Source organism: Chiloscyllium punctatum, chromosome 2 (assembly GCF_047496795.1).
Source record: "Chiloscyllium punctatum isolate Juve2018m chromosome 2, sChiPun1.3, whole genome shotgun sequence".
Lineage (NCBI taxonomy): Eukaryota > Metazoa > Chordata > Chondrichthyes > Orectolobiformes > Hemiscylliidae > Chiloscyllium > Chiloscyllium punctatum.
In genome coordinates, this window is record NC_092740.1 from 76431658 (window position 1) to 76449884 (window position 18227).

At 39.5% G+C, this 18227-nt stretch overlaps 1 protein-coding gene across 1 annotated transcript in view; it reads left to right on the forward strand.

Moving 5' to 3' along the window:
- hsd17b4 (hydroxysteroid (17-beta) dehydrogenase 4) overlaps positions 1 to 18227 on the forward strand; it is a 141548-nt gene that overhangs the window by 17766 nt on the left and 105555 nt on the right. Inside the window, exons 4-10 of the mRNA XM_072584307.1 lie at positions 1577 to 1636; positions 4243 to 4264; positions 5165 to 5211; positions 6251 to 6335; positions 6689 to 6876; positions 12745 to 12836; positions 12952 to 12976. Of these exons, the coding sequence (XP_072440408.1) occupies positions 1577 to 1636; positions 4243 to 4264; positions 5165 to 5211; positions 6251 to 6335; positions 6689 to 6876; positions 12745 to 12836; positions 12952 to 12976 (519 nt within the window). The remainder of the gene's footprint in view (positions 1 to 1576; positions 1637 to 4242; positions 4265 to 5164; positions 5212 to 6250; positions 6336 to 6688; positions 6877 to 12744; positions 12837 to 12951; positions 12977 to 18227) is intronic.

The following is an 18227-nucleotide window of genomic DNA, read 5'->3' on the forward strand; positions in this document are numbered from 1 at the left end:
AAAGTCAGAAACATTTTCAGCTTTTGAATAGTGGCACAGAATGTAAGCAAGCAAATATTGATTAATTCTTGCAAAGCATTGAGGATACTAATTTCCGCATTGTTTATAGCATTGGATGCCCTGTTATAGCAAGGGAGTGAAAGACACAGACAATGCACAACATAATTGATGCCATTTTAAAAATTACTTCAAGGAATATGATGATTACTAGCAAGGCCAGCATTGTTTCCTATCTCCAATTGCCCCGAACTGATTTCCGGCTGTTTCAGAGGGTTGTTAAGAGTCAGCTGTGTTACCATGGGTCTGAAGTCACGTAGCCCAGATCAGGTAAGGATGGCAGGTTTGCTTCTCTAAAGGAGATTAGTGAATCGGATGGACTTTTAAAAACAATTACTGATAATTTAATGGTCACCTTTACTGACACTCACTTTTACTTCTAGGTTCTTTACTTACTGAATTTAAATTTCATAAGCTGCAGTGGTAAGATTTGAACTCCGTGCCCACAACAATAGTCTGGTTTTCTGGATTACTAGTCCATTGATATGACTAACACGCCACCATCTCTTTTTCCTTCCCTCCTCTCCTGTCCAACCCAACCCTCCCCTTAAGACCTTTGCGATTCTGGCACTATCTCCATTGAATCTTGTTAGAAACAAAAGTGGTTTCCTTTGATCGGGCTATAAGTAAAACACTTAACTCAATTTCCCCCTTTTGTTAAGAATGAGAGATGTTTGAAAACATTTCTTGAGTCCATAATTTGGAATGTTGGATGCTCTGTCTAATTCCTCTGTTAAAAATTCCACAGTACCAGGTTATAGTCCAAATAAACCTGTTGGACTATAACCTGATGTTATGTGATTTTAACTTTGTCCACCCCAGTCCATCACCGGCACCTGCACATCATAACTCCTCTGTGCCAGCGAAAGTTGCATCTTCTAAGAAAAAGTGAATAAATATTTGAAGCAGTGATTGGTGCACTAATATTGATCAGAAATATTTTTGAGTTGCTTTACCAAAGAACTGGTACAACTAGATGTGCTAATTGGTCAAGGCTCTAATGTCGTAAATTACTGTGGTAATGGCTAAACCTTCCCTGTAACTTACATTGAGCCTCATTCACCACTAGATGCCAGCATAGGACTATGGCACTTCAGTTCCTTTTTCGGTGACTGAAAGTGCACCAAATGGAACCTACAAAATGTCTCTGGAATTGATTTTTTAAAAATTATTTTTTGCTCATTGAGTTTATTTCTACTGGCTTGATCAAATGTTACAGTTTTCATTTAAAATTTATGAACCATGATAAACTGTTTAAATAAGGATTTGGAAACAAGAATTCATTTAATTTGTTAGGCAGCTGACATATTGGCTGAAGAAGATAATCTATATAAATTGGCATGTATTCAGTGTTGCTTTAGCAGAACTTTGATAGCATTTTTAATCAATGATTGATCAGTTGGGATTGTTTGAATATTGGCATAATTTCAAAGCTCTAGTAAGAACTCTCAAAGAATTCCTAATGAATCTTGAAGTTTGTTTTTCATACTAAAGATTGTGATTTTGCCATGCTTTGCAGATTCTGTGGAAGAAGGTGAAAAGATTGTTCAGACTGCTTTGGATACATACGGAAGAATAGGTAAGTGGTTTGACAGATCCATAATAAACAACCTGATCAGGTGAATGAACTTTCTGTCAAGTTTGACATCAGCCTCTTTGAAGGGAGGTTAACTAGTGCTGTAGGAGATTATTTAAACTGATGATTTGGTAGGAAAATGTATGCTAGAGTATAGCATTACAGAGAAATAAAAGGTTCATGGGAATGGGAAAATTAAATACAGTAGTTCACAGTTAAGAAAAATCAAATGGGAGAAAGATGAAGCAGACTAAGACAGGACGTTTGAGTGCAAGTGCATAAATGTCAGAGCTTGATAAATAAAGTTATTAAGGAACTGGTAGCTGTTTGGGTTTATGATATAGTGCCAATAATTGAAACTTACTGGAATAAGAGGAGGAATAAGCATTTAATGTGCATTAATACAATGCTTACATAGAACAAATGGAAGAAATATGAGACATATTAAACGTGTTCTGCCATTCAGAGAGATTATGGCTGATCTTCTGCTTTAACTTCATTCATTACTATCTCTGCCCCCTTCAATATCTTTTGATTCCCGCAGTATCTAAAAATCTATGAATCATTTATGAAGTGAATAAGTTGCTCTTCATCCCAGTCCTAAATGGCCAACTCTCTTAGTCTGAAGCATCGACCACTAGCTCTAGATTCCTCAGCCAGAGGAAATGTTTTTGATATCCACCTTGTCCATTCTATTAAATAATTCTTTTATTTCAATGAGATCATCTTTCACTCTTCAAACAGTGGGAAATATAGACCTAGGGCAGAATCTTCCCTGAAAGATGTGGCTATAATGTAAACTTTCAGCAGAAGGAATGAGATATTTAGCAAGGCCCTTCTCAATATTGAGACCAAAATGTTGCATTTTCGAACCAAGTCCTGGAGGTTGGGATGAGATTCTTGCTGTATAGTGGCATGAAACCTATTAATGCAGATCATTGCTTTTTGTCACCCTCATTGATACTTAGTTTTACCTTGTAAATGTGCGTTCTCCTACTTATCAGATTTAAAAAAAAAATGCTGAGAATTCCCAAAGTAAAAGCTAGATTGCTTGCCTGGTGATTTCAGCTTGATGCTTCTTCTTCAGGATCTTTATTTTGGACATCAATCTTCAACATCTGAAGGCGTGCTCAATGGTCAGTGACCACATACATGCTTTGTCCACAAACGTTGGCATTTAACAACAGCCTTACTACATCATTAACATCTCTGAACTACTTACAGTATGCTTCTGTACTTTAATGGTGCACTTTGGTCCACACTGGCACTAAGGATGACACCCAGCTCATGGACTGAACAAAGCTATATATCAGTGCCCCTAACTTGATCTGTTAAAGCTCATTCACTTTACGTTTACCTGGATGCTTATATCATCCTTGCCTTGCCTTTTTGTGCTTTGGCTCCTTAGCCTGACCTTGAAGGCTCTCACTATTTATGCCTCGCCATGCTGTTAAGCATGTACCCAAAGCCAAGCAGCTTGTCAGGGTTGTTAGCAGTTATCAGTCAAGGGCATGATCATATTTCTGTACAATACGTTGCTATGAAACTGTTATACCTGCAGCATGTGCCAGCATGATACTTGCTAAAGACACTGGACATGCTTCAAGCAAATGGCCATATTTCAAAGTTGAGTCTAAGCCTCCAGGAATACTCTCATCAGGGTCCTGACACAGTAGGTCAAGGAGAATAATCCACAGCTCTGCAGTGGGGAATGGGCTGTCATCAGCCCTGTGGTTCTAATGCAATCAGTGTAGGCAACTGAAGGAACACAATGGAAGAGCTGCACAGATATACCTGGGATTTGGTCACTCATCGTTTGGGGTTGTCTGGCTAAGTCACTCAAGGGGATGAATCCTGGTTAATCCTGGGGGGTTCACTAAAAGTCAACAAATATTATCAGGATTCATTTTTGCAGGAGAGAAGATGGAGAACTCAAATGTAGGGCTTAGAGCTAGAATGCTGGGATGTAGAGTGACTGAAAATCGTGAAGGAAGGGCAAAGCTAATCAATTTGGAGGTGAATTTGGATGAGAAAACACACTGGGCCTCATGGAGAAAAGCCCTCCATGAAACTTGATGAAACTAATTCTTGGCTGATCCTTGGTGAGATTCAGTTCTGAGTCTAATCCATTTTCCCTCAAAAATCAATCTGTTAATGCCATGCAGCAGTCTAGTGTGTTTTTGTTGTACCCCTAAAACTTGGGCAAGGAAGTCAAACTGTGTGCAGTACTTGAAGGGTGATTTTACAAAGACCTTGAATGTTTGCAGTAACACTTCTTACTATCATACTTCAACTGTTTGCAGTAAAGGCTAGAATGCAATTTGTTTTCCTAAATACTTGCTGTGTCTACCTGTGAATTTTGAGATTTCTGTACAGGGATGTCCAGATAAACATTAAAAATAGCATTTCCCAGTCTTTCTCTTATTAGAAGAGATGGATCTAAAGCTGAGTGCTTATTTTAAAAGCTAATATTGAGGCTAGTATTTGATTATAAAAATTCAAAAATATTAATATAAAATTCAGTTATTGATAAGTGACTTTTCACAAATGGGTTGCTACATTATTACAGTCTACTGTTTTAAACCGGACTCTGATTTTATTTCTTTCAGATATTGTTGTTAACAATGCTGGGTGAGTATAATATTTATTCAATTTCTTTTAAAAGATATTCAACATACTGTAATCCTTCAATCCAGGTTAACTGGATAAAAAAATGAAAAGAAATGTTAGAACAATAAGACATGATTGTTTGAAAACCAGATTTTAGCACAGACTGAAACAAATGAATGTATTTTGAATAAGACTAGAGATGCCATTTACATGTTTGCACTTTCAGTGTTTGTTGGATTCAATTTTTGTGGAGTAGCGCATGAAACTCCACACATTGACTTCCGCTGAAGACATGGAGTGCACTGCTAGGTGCACAATGGCTCATTACAAGATCTTGAATGTCCCATAGATGGATTTAGTGGAAAAGAGAGCTGTGAAGGCAGAGTCCTTGTGTATATTGAACACTGAAATAGATAGATTCTTGATTTAGGGGAATTAATGAAAGTGGGCGTGAGGAATATTGGATCAGCCAGGAACCTTTCGAATGGCAGAGCTGGCTTGAGGCCCTGAGCAGCCACTCTTATTCCTGATTCTTATGTTCTTAGGCTAAATGTAGGTTGTTCTTAGTCACCTTGGAGACTCTTTGATTCCCAAACTATCAGAAGGGTGGGTCCAGGCTGTGTGCTGATACCTCCAAGTTTGGTTTTCTTTATCTACAGTATTTTAGGAAATGTTATAAACGTCATTATTTCTGTAGGTAGTCGCTGACCACTTCTTAGAATTAGATTAAAACAAAGAACTGCAGATGCTGGAAATCTAAAACAGTAAGTGTAGGGGACATTCAGCCGGTCTAACAGCATCTGTAGAAAGAAAAGCAGGGTTAATGTTTCAAGTCCAGAATGGTGTCACAGGACTGTAAAGTCTTTATTGCCATATTGATGCACATCGCTGTTTTAAGTGCAATTTTCTTCATCTTTTCAGGATTTTAAGAGATCGTTCCTTTGCAAGAACAAGTGATTTGGATTGGGGTAAGCTGAGAGCTGCATTTTGAGTTAAATGTGTGCAATGTATCAGCATAATGACTTCAGTTCATCAAGTGGAATTTGTTACATAGCTGTGCATGACTGTAGAACATTTGGTGTTATTGTGGGATCTTCATATTAATCATATGCTTATTAGTAGACATTAAGTAGTTCCTACTTTATGAAATATTTGTGAGAGCAAAATTATAATTGTAATTCGTTGAATATATGTGACAAATGTATTATCATACTCATGGAAGACTGGTTGGATGTGTAGAATTCATAGAATCACTGAGACCCTACAGTGCAGAAAGAGACCATTTGGCCCATCGAGCTCTGTGACCCCCCGAAGAGCATCCTGCCCAGATCGAGACCCCTACCATCTCCCCATAGTGCTAACCACTGAGCTACTGTGCTGCCCCTATTTAAAGTTAAAATTAATTTATTTAGTGGTAAGGACTATTATGTATTGGATCAAAACGTTTGAGTTTAATTTTTAATCTTATTTGAGATAAACTCTTAAAAAGGTGCAAATAAACATCACCCACACAGGAAGGTCCTACAGTCCCTACCAGGCACCTCTTCATGGCTTCACCTTATCTCATGCATAGATTGAATGCTCACATCTAGTACTCTATTTTAAAGTTAATTCCAGAGCTAATCACTGTCTGCAAGAAGAACTTCATGTTATTAATCATAAAAGCCATTTTTAATGCAGTAAAAGCAATTTGAATCTATGTTCCCTTGACCCTTTTCCACTATTCAATACAAAGTAATATTCTGCTTTTGCCTTTGCTATTACTTTAATTATATTATACACCATTGTAGTTTCATGATTAGGCTGCCTTCTTTTAGGCTGAAAAGACCTAAAATTTTAGTCTTCACACTTGATGTGGGGGCATCAAGCTTGTCATTCTCCTCTGATCAGAGCCTTCTATAAATTGATTATTACCTTCTTTGACTTCAGCTCTTTTGCCTATGTATGTTATTTATTGCATGTTTGTTACTGGGCTAGTAATTTTTAACAAAGTTTTCTTTTTTAAAGATTTAATTCATAGAGTTCATTTGAGGGGCTCATTCAAGGTCACAAGAGCTGCATGGAATCACATGAAGAATCAAAAGTATGGCAGGTAAAGAGATCAAAGCTTGCTTTTTTATAGACATTTAGGCACTCATATATTGAGCTACACAAGAGAAAATGCTGGAAAATCTTAGCAGGTGTGGCAGCATCTGTAAGGAGAGAAAAGAGCTGACGTTTTGAGTCTAACTGACCCTTTGGCAAAGCTCTGGTTAGACTCGAAATGCCAGCTCTTTTCTCTCCTTACAGATGTGCCAGACATGCTGAGATTTTCCAGTATTTTCTCTTTTGGTTTCAGATTCCAGCATCTGCAGTAATTTGCGTTTATTTGTTGAGCTACACACTTCATTTTCCACTAAGCTTCACAGTTGAAATAGGAAAATTAATTTGTAACTTTTTTTTCAGAATTATTATGACTGCATCATCTTCTGGAATATATGGCAATTTTGGGCAAGCAAATTACAGTGCTGCAAAACTTGGATTGTTGGGTCTATCAAATACTCTCGCGATTGAGGGTCAAAAATATAATATCCAGTGTAATACTATTGCACCAACAGCTGGTTCCAGATTGACTCAGACTGTTCTGCCTCAAGGTAGGTATCATGAGAATACTTAGTCTATGGATAACAGACATAAATGTGATGATGTCCAGCAGTAATAATCGATTAATGGTTTCAATTTCACCATTAGGAATGTCATTTCTAAGAAAATAAACATGTTTTTCATCCTAGTGCATTTACATGGCTATCATGTATTCCCAGATCTGCACAGAGCAGGTTCAATACAGTGAAATTCCTTACTCTTGTGACCTTCAATCCAAATGAGAGAACAGCAGACACAACTGTTGTTTTCATCTTGCATATCAGCCAGTATTACATTATTCCCCAGTGAAATTAAGTTCCACAAACCTTTGCAGTATGCCTACTGAAGACTTAGTTGAGAATGTAAAAACTCAGTTCCTTTATATCTTGTGATGAGAGAGCAGAAATGAAAGAACAGTTACCCAATTAGGTTTTTAACTTAATTTTATTGTCAGTTTTAAAGGATAGGCATATTCTAATTGTAAAGAACTAGAAAAGAAGAAAATCCTTGAGTTGACCTTGTATTTTAATCTAATTGCTTTTATAAAATGATTACAGCACAGAAAGACATTCAGTCTGTTGTATTTGTGCTTCCTTTATGATAGAATAAATCACATCTTACAATTGTCTGCCTTATCTCCATAACTCTCTACATTATTCCTTTTTAGACAAAAATCCAATTTCCACTTCTATTTAACCTGCTTCTATGAAACTGTTGGATGTTGTATTCCAGACACTAACCACATGCTATGTAAATTTTTTTAAACTCCTCACCATTGCTTTTTTGCCCATTATTTATACCTGTTCCCCTGGTTCTCTGTCACTCCACCAATGGGAGTAGTATTTCCCTGAGCACTGTATCGAGACACTTCCCCCTCTTACCTCATCAAAAAACTCAAGCAGGTTAGTTGAACACTTTTTTTCCTCATGAAATTCATGCTTTCATTTTACAACACAGCAGAATAATTCATTGTGATTGTTCATATTAGGTTTTTGTGGCTGCAAATGAGCTTCCAGGATAGTATGTTGCCTCCAATCTGGTAGAGAATGCTGCTGTCTGGTGCTGATTCGGAGATTAGGGTCCTGAATCTTGATAAGGGAAACTGTGATAGTATAAGGTGCGAGTTGGCTATAATGCATTGAGAAATGCTACTGAGAGGAATGAAAGTAGATAGGCATACAATCGTACATGCAAAGAGTGTATGGATGAACTACAAAAAATATTTATTCCTGTCTGATGGAAAAGTGCAAAGAAAACAATGGTCAAGCTGTTGTTTTTGAAGGAAATTATACTAAATGCAAAAAAGGGGTGTGCAATTTGACAAGAAAAATCAATGGACCTGGGGATTGGGAACAATTTAGAAGTCAGCAAAGGAGGACCAGAGGATTGATAAAGAAGGAAAAATAAGAGTATGACAATAAGTTTGTGGTGAACATAAGAACTGACTGTAAAGATTTTTAAAAATTATGGAAGCAAAAAAAAATGATGAAAACTAATATAGGTCACTTACAGTCAGAAATTAGGGAATTTATACTAGTAAACAAAGAAAGGCTGACTAGCTAAACTTTGCATCTGTTTTCACAAAAGACGATGCAAGTAACATAGCAGAAATGGTGAGGTACACCGGGCTTAGTGAGATGGAGAAACTAAAGTAATCTGTATTAGTAGTAAAATAATGTTGGAGAAATTGGTGGGATTGAAGGCTGCTAAATCCCCAAGGCTGGCAATCTACATCCCAGAGTACTTAAGGAAGTGGCCCGAGAAATAGTGGATACATTTGCAGTCAGCTTCCAAGATTCTTTAGACTTTAGATTCTTTAAAATTGTTCTTACGGATTGGAGGGTTGCTAATGTAAGCAGTATTTAAAAAGAGAGGTAGAAAGAACACAAGGAATTTATAGACCAGTAGTGAGTGTGACGTCAGTAGTGGGGAAGATGCTGGAGTCCATGAACAAGGATTGTATAGAAAAACACAGATGGTAGAATCAGACTGAGTTAATATTGATTAACAAAAGGGAAATCATGCTTGCCAAATGTATTGGAATTATTCAAGGATGTAACGAGTAGATCGGGAGAGTCAGTGCATATGGTTTATTTGCAGTTTAAGAAGACTTTGTGTAAAATTAAAGTACCTGAAAATTAAGTGGGTTTTTGAGTAGTGTATTCAGGTGGATAGGAAATTAGTTAGCAGACAGGAAGCAGTAACAATAAATGGATCTTTTTCTGAATGACAGGTAAAGACTAATGGGGCATGGCAGAAATCAGTATTAAGACCACAGCTATTTACAATATGTGCGAATGATTTGGATGAGGGAACTAAATATAATAACTCAAATTTGCAGATGATACAAAGCTGGGTGGAAGGGTGAGGTGGGTGCAGAGATATTGCAGTGTGATTTGGATAGGTTGAATGAGTGGCCATAAAAATGTGAGGCTATTCAATATCATAGCAAAAATAGGATGACAGGCTGTAAATTGAGAGAGAGAATTCTTAATTAAACCTAGGTATTGTCATGCTGAAGGTAAGCGTGCAGGCTCACCAAGCAGTAAAGAAACCAAAACCTGTGTGTTTGCCTTCATAGCGAATTTGAGTACAGGAGCAAGGATGTCTGCTGCAGTTATGTAGTCCATTTGTGAGGCCATAGCTGGAGTATCATATGCAATTTTGGTCTCCTTATCCAAGGAAGGATATTTGTTATCAAAGGAGTGCTGTGAAGATTTACCACATTGATTCCTGGGATGGTAGGACTGACCTATAAGGAGAGATTGAGTCAATTAGGATTTTGTTCGCTGGAACTTAGAAGAATTTAGGAGAATCTCATTGAAACATATAAAACTCTAATAGGACTACACAGGTTAGATGCAGGAAGATGTTTCCAATGGTGGGGGAGTCCAGGGCCAGGGGTCATTGTTTAAGGGTAAGGGGTAAACTTTTTAGGATGGAGATTAGAAATTTCTTCACCCATGGGATGGTGAGCCTGTGGAATTTACTGCCAAAGAAAATGGTTAAGCCAAACATTGTTTTCAAGAAGGAAGTAGATAGAGTTCTGTGGCTAAAGAGTTTGAGCCATATGGGAGAAGGGTGGGATGAGGGGATTGAGCTCGTAGTCACCTATGCTCATATTGAAAGGTGGAGCAGGCTTGAGAGGTTGGTCGATTGGCCAGTTCCTACTCCAATCTTTTGTTATTCTATGCAAGTTCACGTAGCAATCAAAGGAATCTGATCCAGTTATCTTCAGATGATAGTCCCCATAGTATCAGTTTTATTTCAATGGTAACATTCACTTCTGAGTCAGAAAGTTTGGGTTTGACCACATTCCAGAATCTTGGTTTGAAATGCCAGCTCATTCTTCAATGCAGTACAGCATTTGCAGTCGAGGCAGTTATATTGAGGAGTGTAGTCACATGGAGTATAAATTCAATCATTTGATTACCTTTCAAATTGGTGTGGTGAAGCATATAATTACAAATTTAATTAATATTACCATTGGAGCATGAATTGCAGGACTGAATTGATTGGACAAAGATACTTACCATAATTGTCTTAAAGACCCTGTAGAAATGTGACACAGAGTCATAAAGATGTGCAGCATGGAAACCGACCCTTCAGTCCAACTCATCCATGCTGACCAGATATCCTAAATTAATTGACTCCCATTTGCCAGCATGTGGCCCATATTCCTGTAAACTCTTCCTATTAATTTACCCATCTGAATATCTTTGAAATGGTGTAATTGTACCAGCCTCCTCCAGTTCCTCTGGCAGCTCATTCCATTCATGTATCACCCTTTGCATGAAAAGGTTGCCTCTAAAGTCCCTTCTAAATCTTTCCTCTCTCCCCCTAAACCAATGTCCTCTCGTTCTAGACTCCCCCCACCCCAGAGATAAGACCTTGTCTACTTACCCTATTCATGCCCCTCTGAGTTTATAAACCCCTATAAGCTCACCCCTCAGCCTTCAACGCTCCAAGGAAAAAAGCCCCAGCCTATTCAGCCACTCCCTGTAGCTCAAACCTCCAACACTGGCAAAATCCTTGTAAATCTTTTCTGAGCTCTTTCAAGTTTCACACCATCCTTCCTACAGCAAGGAGACCAGAATTTCATGCAGTATCCCAAAAGTGATCTAACCAATGTCCTATACAGCTGCAACATAGCCTCCCAACTCCTATACTCAATGCTCTGACCAATAAAGGAAAACATACCAAACACTTTCTTCACTATCCTATCTACCTGTGACTTCACTTTGAAGAATCTATGAAGCTGCACTCTAAGGTCTCTTTGTTCAGAAACACTCTCCAGGACCTTACCATTAAGCATATAAGTCCTTAATACCATATGTACATTTGTAGCTTAATTAAAATGCTTGATTTAACATAACAAAATGCATAAATAAATATAGTACATACAGGCAGCTCTGCTGGAAAGAGGTAGTTATAAGAAAATTGCATAATAGCAGCACCCTTTAAGCCAATGGGGCCAGAATCGCGTTATAACCAATACATTCTTTAAAAGTTTGTACTTTAGAAACAGTGTCTCTAATTCGTCAATTGTGTTATAGAGAATTCGCATTAATGAAATGCACATTAAAGCAGAATGACCTGTACAATAATTAGCCATTTAGCCTTTTGATCCATTCAGTGCAATCGTGTCTGATCTTCCTGAACTGTACTTTCACCACTTAATTCTCTTAGTATGAAAAAAAAATCAATATTTAAAGATAATGTACAACTAATCATCCATAGATTCCTTGGCTTCTGCATTCCAAAGATTCTCAAATTTTGGATGAAAATAATGTATTCTCATCTCAGCCTGAAATACCCACTCTTTATTCTGAGACAATAACTGCTAATTCTAGCTTAGGTTAAAGACAGATGTTGATGGTTTTTCTGTGATTAAAGGAGAAATCACAGGAACATGGTATAGATAGATGTTCAGCCTTGATCAAGAATGGCAGAGCAGGCTTAGATGATGAGTGAACTCTCCATACTCCAATGTTCCTGGCGACAGGAATCATTGTCCAAGCATCCAGTCTTTCAAGCCCTTTAGGAATTTTCTGTTTTAATGAGGTCACCTGTCATTCTTCTTCATTCAAAGAAATGCAAATTGAGTTTATCAATCCCAGGAATCAGACTATTCAAACAGTGCTACTCAGGTTATAAGGTAACTTTATCACTTCCTAGGTAACAAGTCCAAGACCGTACACAGAAGGAGTGAAGGATTATGGATCTCGAAGTCCACATTTCTTCACTATTTTTGGATTACTTTATATCCAGACATTCTAGTAATTGAGAGATTGATTTGACAGTTTGTGGGATGCAAGCAGGACAATTCCATTGTGCTGAACATAGATTGACTGGATTTTGGTCCCTGTGACATGCAGTGTTACTAAAGTTCTGTTACAAGCTGGGAATTCTGCTCAATGCTGCATTTAATAGCTTACCCATAGTTACTACTGAGCCTGAGTGGTACCTGTTCTACAGATGTCAATTCTATACTGGACTGTAGCAGGACTACATAATGTTTCTTTTAAATGGTCAGGGTTGATTACCTTTCAAATGTAGTCCCATTTCTAAAATAAGATGTTTGCCTTTCTAATTTGTACCTCATTAGGGCAGATGCTTCAGGTGTAGGCCTGTACCCTAAAATTTCAGTGGTAAGCTTCCTTTCATTTAGATTTCATCAACTGCAGAGAACATTTGAGATCAAAAGTCATATCTCTTTCTTGCTGGTGGAATAGGATTCTGGGAGCCTTTGGACCATTGAATAAAGATATTGTTTATATTGGAGACACTTCAAATGATTGCCATTAATTTGTATTTTCTGGTTTAACAAAATAGTTGTATGCCTGGGTTGATTTGATATGTAATATTTTAAAATCTAGAATTAGTGGATGCTTTGAAACCTGAGTTTGTGGCTCCCTTGGTGATTTGGTTATGTCATGAAAAGTGTGAAGAAAATGGCAGTTTATTTGAGGTAGGATATTTATCTCATTTTACATAATTTGATTTATCATTGATCACCTTTCTTTATATTGAAATGTACAAGGGAATTTCTGAGTTTTGTATTTCTGTTCCATCCTTTCTTTCAGGTGGGCGCTGGCTGGATTGGCAAACGTAAGTGATGCTTTGTAAATTATGTGATATTCTTCCTGTGCTAACTAGGTTAACTGGAGTTATGCAAACTCCAAAACTACATTCTAAAATGCATTAGAATGAAAGAGGATTTGCAGTCTAATGACCAAAGAGCAACAAAGGATTGAGACATTGCTCTTCAAGTTAACTTTTCAGTTGTGAATTTTTTTTAATAGCTGTGGCAATAGAAATTTAAAAAAAAAATTGATTTCTACTTAGTGTGTTTAATTTAGATTGATGACTTTTGTTATGTTGTACCATTCTCTCTTTAGGCTACTTATCCACATATTAGATTTTGTCAACACCATGAATACTAATGAATAAGTAATAATTTGACTGGGTGACAAGAAATTTATTGCATGTTGAATGGAATGGTACTATATTGAATCTAAGTTCTTTGTATAAATGGTTTATATGAAAGTAGCCTCCACTACTACATCTGGCAGCTCATTCTGTACACATGCCACCCTCTGCATGAAAAAATTGCCCCTTGGGTCGCTTTTATATCTTTTCCCCCCTCACCCTAAAGCTATGCCCTCTAGTTCTGAACTTCCCCACCCCAACGAAAAGGCATTGTCTATTTATCCTATCTATGCCCCTCATAATTTTGTAAACCTCTGTAATGTCACCCCTCAGCCTCCGACACTCCAGGGAAAACAGCCCCAGCCTGTTCAGCCTCTCCCTATAGCTCAAATCCTCCAACCCTGGCAACATTCTTGTAACTCTTTTCTGAATCCTTTCAACTTTCACAACATCTTTCCGATAGGAAGGAGACCAGAATTGCATGCAATATTCCAACAGTGGCCTAACCAATGTCCTGTACAGCTGCAACATGACCTCCCAACTCCTGTACTCAATACTCTGACCAATAAAGGAAAGCATACCAAACGCCTTCTTCACTATCCTATCTACCTGCGAATCCACTTTCAAGGAGCTCTGAACCTGCACTCCAAGGTCTCTTTGTTCAGCAACACTCCCTTGGACCTTACCATTAAGTGTATAAGTCCTGCTAAGATTTGCTTTCCCAAAATGCAGCACCTCGCATTTATCTGAATTAAACTCCATCTGCCACTTCTCAACCCAGGCAACCTTCTTTGCTGTCCACTACACCTCCAATTTTGGTGTCATCTGCAAATTTACTAACTACGCCTCTTATGCTCACATCCAAATCATTTATATAAACGACGAAAAGTAGTGGACCCAGCACCGATCCTTGTGGCACTCCACTGGTCACAGGCCTACAGTCTGAAAAATAACCCTCCACCACTACCCTTTATCTTCTACCTTTGAGCCAGTTCTGTATCCAAATGGCAAGTTCTCCATATATTCCAAGGGATCTGTCCTTGCTAAAAATGTGTTGCTGGAAAAGCGCAGCAGGCCAGGCAGCATCCAAGGAACAGGAGAATCGACGCCTCTGGCATAAGCCTTTAGTCTCCCATGGGGAACCTTGTTGAACACCTTACTGAAGTCCATATAGATTACATCTACTGCTCTGCCCTTATCAATCCTCTTTGCCACTTCTTCAAAAAACTCAAATCAAGTTTGTGAGACATGATTTCCCACCATGTTGACTATCCCTAACCAGTCCTTGCCTTTCCAACTACATGTACATCCTGTCCCTCAGGATTCCCTCCAACAACTTGCCCACCATCGATGTCAGGCTCACTGGTCTATAGTTCCCTGGCTTGCCCTTACCACCTTTCATAAACAGTGGTACTACATTAGCCAACCTCCAGTTCCGGCACCTCACCTGTGATTATCGATGATACAAAAATCTCAGCAAGAGGCCCAGAAATCATTTCTCTCGCTTTCCACAGAGTTCTGGGGTACACCTGATCAGGTCCTGGGGATTTATCCACTTTTATGCATTTCAAGACATCTAGCACTGCCTCGTTTGTAATCTGGACATTTTTTATGATGTCACCATCTATTTCCCTACATTCTATATCTTCCATGTCCTTTTCCACAGAAAATAATGATACAAAATACTTGTTTAGAATCACCCCCATTTTCTGTGGCTCCACATGAAGGCTGCCTTGCTGATCTTTTGAGGGCCCTATTCTCTCTCTAGTTACCCTTTTTCGTTAATGTATTTGTAAAAACCCTTTGGATTATTCTTAATTCTATTTGCCAAAGCTATCTCATGTCCCCTCTTTGCCCTCCTGATTTCCCTCTTAAGTATACTCCTATTGCCTTTATACTGTTCTAAGGATTCACTCGATCTATCCTGTCTATACCTGACATATGCTTCCTTCTTTTTCTTAACCAAACCCTTGTAACCCAGAAGACCAGACAAAATGCTCCAGGAACATGAGTTTAAATTCTATTAAGGTAGCAATGGAATTTAAGATAAATTAACTTTACTACAACTGATACTTGTTTCTTATGATGTGAACTGATTTTTTTCTATCATTTACTGTGAGTTTGGGTTTTTGGATTCTGGATTAGTATGTCAAAAGTTAATAATTATCCTGTGTTTCTGTAGCCATTGTGATCTCTGTTGAAACAATTTTGAGCCCTAGCTTTAGAATTAATAGGTTTTTGTGTACATTGCTAAGGTTTTAGAAAATTGATGGCTTTTAGTTTACATTGCTAAGGGTTTGGGATTGGTGAAGATGAACAAGCTCCAGTTTGGAAAATCAGCATTTTTATTTTAAGCTGAAGCAAAACACCCAAAGCTTTGAGAGATATTTATTTTTCAGTTATACTTTGAGCAGTGGTATAAAATTCTTGGATGAAGGTGGGTGTATTGACAAGTGCTCTTGAAAAAGGAAAGATATAGTGAACTAGATTACCTTAGGGTAAGGAGTTTGTGTTAGCCCTGGACCAGAAGTTTTGAAATAAAATGTTGAAGAGTTTAGTTAAAGCTGAGTACATTTAAGCTTAATGTCTAACAATTCCAAAAAGAAGACACTTGCAGTTCCAGTCTGAGTTGAAGTCACAAGTAACTTCAAGGGCGGCACAGTGGCTCAGTGGTTAGCACTGCTGTCTCACAGCACCAGGGTCCCAGGTTCGATTCCAGCCTCGGGCAACTGTCTGTGTTTAGTTTTCACATTCTCCCCGTGTCTGTGTGGGTTTCCTCCCACAGTCCAAAGATGTGCGGGCCAGGTGAACTGGCCAAGCTAAATTTCCCATAGTGTTAGGTGCATTAGTCAGAGGGAAATGGGAGAAAGTGAGGACTGCAGATCAGAGATCAGAGCTTAAAAATGTGTTGCTGGAAAAGCGCAGCAGGTCAGGCAGCATCAAAGGAGAAGGAGAATCGACGTTTCGGGCATAAGCCCTTCTTCAGGAATGAGAAGGGTGTGCCAAGCAGGCTAAGATAAAAGGTAGGGGGGAGGGGCGTTGGGAATGCGATAGGTGAAAGGAGGTTAAGGTGAGGGTGATAGGCCGGAGAGGGGATGGGGGCGGAGAGGTTGGGAAGAGGACAGCAAGAAGGTAGTGCTGAGTCTGAGGGCTGGGACTGAGAAAAGGTGGGGAGAGGGGAAATGAGGAAGCTGGAGAAATCCGCATTCATCCCCTGTGGCTGGAGGGTTCCTAGGCGGAAGATGAGGCGCTCTTCCTCCAGGCATTGTGTTGCCATGGTCTGGCGATGGAGGAGGCCAAGGACCTGCATGTCCTTGGCGGAGTGGGAGGGGGAATTAAAGTGTTCAGCCACGGGGCGGTTGGGTTGGTTGATGCGGGTGTCCCAGAGGTGTTCTCTGAAACATTCCACAAGTAGGCGGCCTGTCTCCCCAATGTATAGGAGGCCACATCAGGTGCAGCGGAAGCAGTAAATGATGTGTGTGGAGATGCAGGTGAACTTCTGATGGATATTGAAGGATCCCTTGGGGCCTTGGAGGGAAGTGAGTGGGGAGGTGTGGGCGCAAGTTTTGCATTTTTTGCAGTTGCAGGGGAAGGTGCCGGGAATGGAGGTTGGGTTGGTGGGGGATGTGGATCTGACAAGGAAGTCGCGGAGGGAGTGGTCTTTCCAGAATGCTGATAGGGGTGGGGAGGGAAATATATCCTTGGTGGTGGGGTCCATTTGGAAGTGGCAGAAATGACGAAGGATGATCTGATGTATCTGGAGGTTGGTGGGGTGGTAGGTGAGGACTATAGTGGGGTTGTGTCCTGGTGGCGATTGGCGGGGCAGGGTTCATGGACGGAGGAGCGGGACGTGGAGGAGATGTGGTGGAGAGCATTGTCAACCACATCTGATGGGAAATTGTGGTCTTTGAAGAAGGAGGCAATCTGGGTTGTTCGGTATTGAAATTAGTCCTCCTGGGAAGGCGAAGGAATTGGGAATATGGGATGGCGTTTTTATAGGGGGCAGGGTGGGAGCAGGTGTAATCTAGGTAGCTGTGGGAGTCAAGGCCCCAAGGGATCCTTCAACACTGATGTATGCTATAAACTGACCGACTCCCAAAGCTACCTAGATTACACCTCTTCCCACCCTGCCCCCTGTAAAAACAGCATCCATATTCCCAATTCCTTCGCCTTCGCTGCATCTGCTCCCAGGAGGACCAATTCCAGTTTCCTCATTTCCCCTCCCCCCACCTTTTCTCAGTCCCAGCCCTCAGACTCAGCACTGCCTTCTTGACCTGCAATCATCTTCCCGACATCTCCGCCCCCACCCATCTCTGGCCTATCACTCTCACCTTAACCTTCTTCCACCTATCGCATTCCCAACGCCCCTCCCCCAAGTCCCTCCTCCCTACCTTTTATCTTAGCTAGCTTGGCACACCTTCCTCACTCCTGAAGAAGGGCTTATGCCCGAAACGTCGATTCTCCTTCTCCTTCTCCTTGGATGCTGCCTGACCTGCTGCGCTTTTCCAGCAACACATTTTTAAGCTCAGAGGGAAATGGTTCTGGGTGGGTTACTTTTCGGAGGATTGGTGTGGACTGGTTGGGCTGAAGGGCCTGTTTCCACACTGTAGGGAATCTAATCTAAACCTACAAGGTCTGAATAGTGAATGGGTTTGATACTATACAGTTTTTTATTTTTAATTTATAAATGAGTGTTTTGGGATTAATGGGATTATACTTTTACTGTGTATTTAGAAGTCTTTGAATTTGACTTATAAGTAGTTAGTTTTGTTTATTCTACTTGATCTTCATTTATTTTGTTAACACACATTTGTTTTATTGTTCAAGCAAAATCTGCAGTGTTGTGTGCTTATATTTCAATGAAAGGACACTTCTGACTTACCTCGAAATAACATGAGCTGGGATCATAACAGTGACTAAAACTACAGGA